This window comes from Helianthus annuus, chromosome 16, assembly GCF_002127325.2.
Source record: "Helianthus annuus cultivar XRQ/B chromosome 16, HanXRQr2.0-SUNRISE, whole genome shotgun sequence".
In the NCBI taxonomy this organism is placed as follows: Eukaryota; Viridiplantae; Streptophyta; class Magnoliopsida; order Asterales; family Asteraceae; genus Helianthus; species Helianthus annuus.
Genome location: NC_035448.2, coordinates 190,092,911 through 190,094,549, shown reverse-complemented (window position 1 = coordinate 190,094,549; position 1,639 = coordinate 190,092,911). Strand labels below are relative to the sequence as shown.

The 1,639-nt window shown below is 38.3% G+C and overlaps 1 protein-coding gene across 1 annotated transcript; it reads left to right on the top strand.

The window, feature by feature from the left end:
- The first annotated feature begins 558 nt into the window (after positions 1-558).
- Positions 559-1,254, top strand: LOC110920222. The gene has a single exon (XM_022164448.1). The coding sequence runs from the start codon at positions 559-561 to the stop codon at positions 1,252-1,254; it is 696 nt and encodes a 231-aa protein (XP_022020140.1).
- Positions 1,255-1,639: the final 385 nt, after the last annotated feature.

The following is a 1,639-nucleotide window of genomic DNA, read 5'->3' as shown; positions in this document are numbered from 1 at the left end:
CAATAAATAAATTTTTCCCCAAAAATCTAACATTATCGTATTGCTTTCAGATTCGGAGCTTTGTCCGTAATTTAAGACCGCTTATCATCATAGATGCGGCCCACTTGAAGGGTGAATTTAAAGGAACAATGTTTTTGGCTGTTGGCATGGACGGAAACAATCAGATTTTGCCTATTGGTTATGGCATTGGTAAATCTGAAGACGGTGAGTCGTGGACGTGGTTCCTTTCAAAACTGAAAGAATGCATCAGCGACCATCCAGATTTGGCAATCATTTCTGACCTGGCAGCTTTTATACAATTAGCCGTACGGGTGGTGTTTCCAAGAAGCTTTCACGGGTTATGTTGTCGTCATTTGATGGTCAACCTTCGATTACCGTAAAAAAAAAAAGGAATATGAGAGTCTTTGGTGGAAGACTTGCAAATCTTACCGGATATCCGATTTTCAAGAATCATTCGACGCACTATGTGCTGCTGTTCCAAGATTACGAAACATTCTTATAGAAATTGGGTTTGACAAATGGTCAAGAGCACATTGTCCAGCCAGAAGATATCATTACATGACATCTAATAGCGCTGAATCTATGAATGCTTTATCAAACCATGCCCGAAAAATTCCAATAACCCAACTGATAGAATTTTTCATACAATCTGTCCAAAAATGGTTCTATGATCGCCGGAAAGAGGGAATTCAAGGGGAACACTTGCTTACAACGTGGGCTCAAAAAAAAATTCGAGGCAAAGTTGAAGGTTCTCGTTCGTGGGTGGTTGCTGGAATTGCCCAGGACAGTTTTGATGTTGATGACGGTGGAAAGAGAGGTTTAGTTGACTTCTCTAATGGAACATGCAGTTGTCGGGTTTGGCAAGTATCTGGGTTACCTTGCGGGCACGTTACTGCGGTATCTAGATTTTTAGGTGAACCAGATTGTGCTCATTATGCGATGTCATTTTACACTAATGAAGTTTATAAATCCACGTATGAGGAGCATATAAATCCAGTCCCTGATAAATCAGAGTGGGAAGTACCCGATGGACTGGTGAATCTGCAACCACCGCTTATTACACAACGACAAGCCGGACGTCTGAAAGAAAACAAACGAATCCTATCACTAGGAGAGGACCCAACTCCCCTATATTGCGGTAAGTGCAAAACGTATGGGCATTCACGTGCGAGCTGTTTAGCACCGCCCAAAACAAAGACTTCTTCTCGCACCGTCTCTAAGCCACAACCCACAACCCACAACCGTCCAAGTTGAAGCCGGAGAATTTCAGGATTATGTACTTCAAAATACATACCCCTTGTACAATTTGGGTGATGATTAAAAAAGAAGTTTTTGTATAAATTTATGCCAAATGTAGATCCTATTTAAGATATATTACAATCCTTATTTTATTTATATTAACTTTCTGTTTTAAGTTTTTTGTAATTCACAAAAAAAGTCTTTTATAATTGAAAAAAAAAGAACATAATTTCACTAAATAAACAATTAACAAAAATTTCGATTCAATTAATTTAGGGATTAATTTATCTCACAATAATTTCACTAGGCATTATTTATTAATTAGATTATTAATGGGGTGTGAAACGTGCAGAATAGAGTTGATCCGCCATAAATCTTCTATATCTCATACATGCATCTT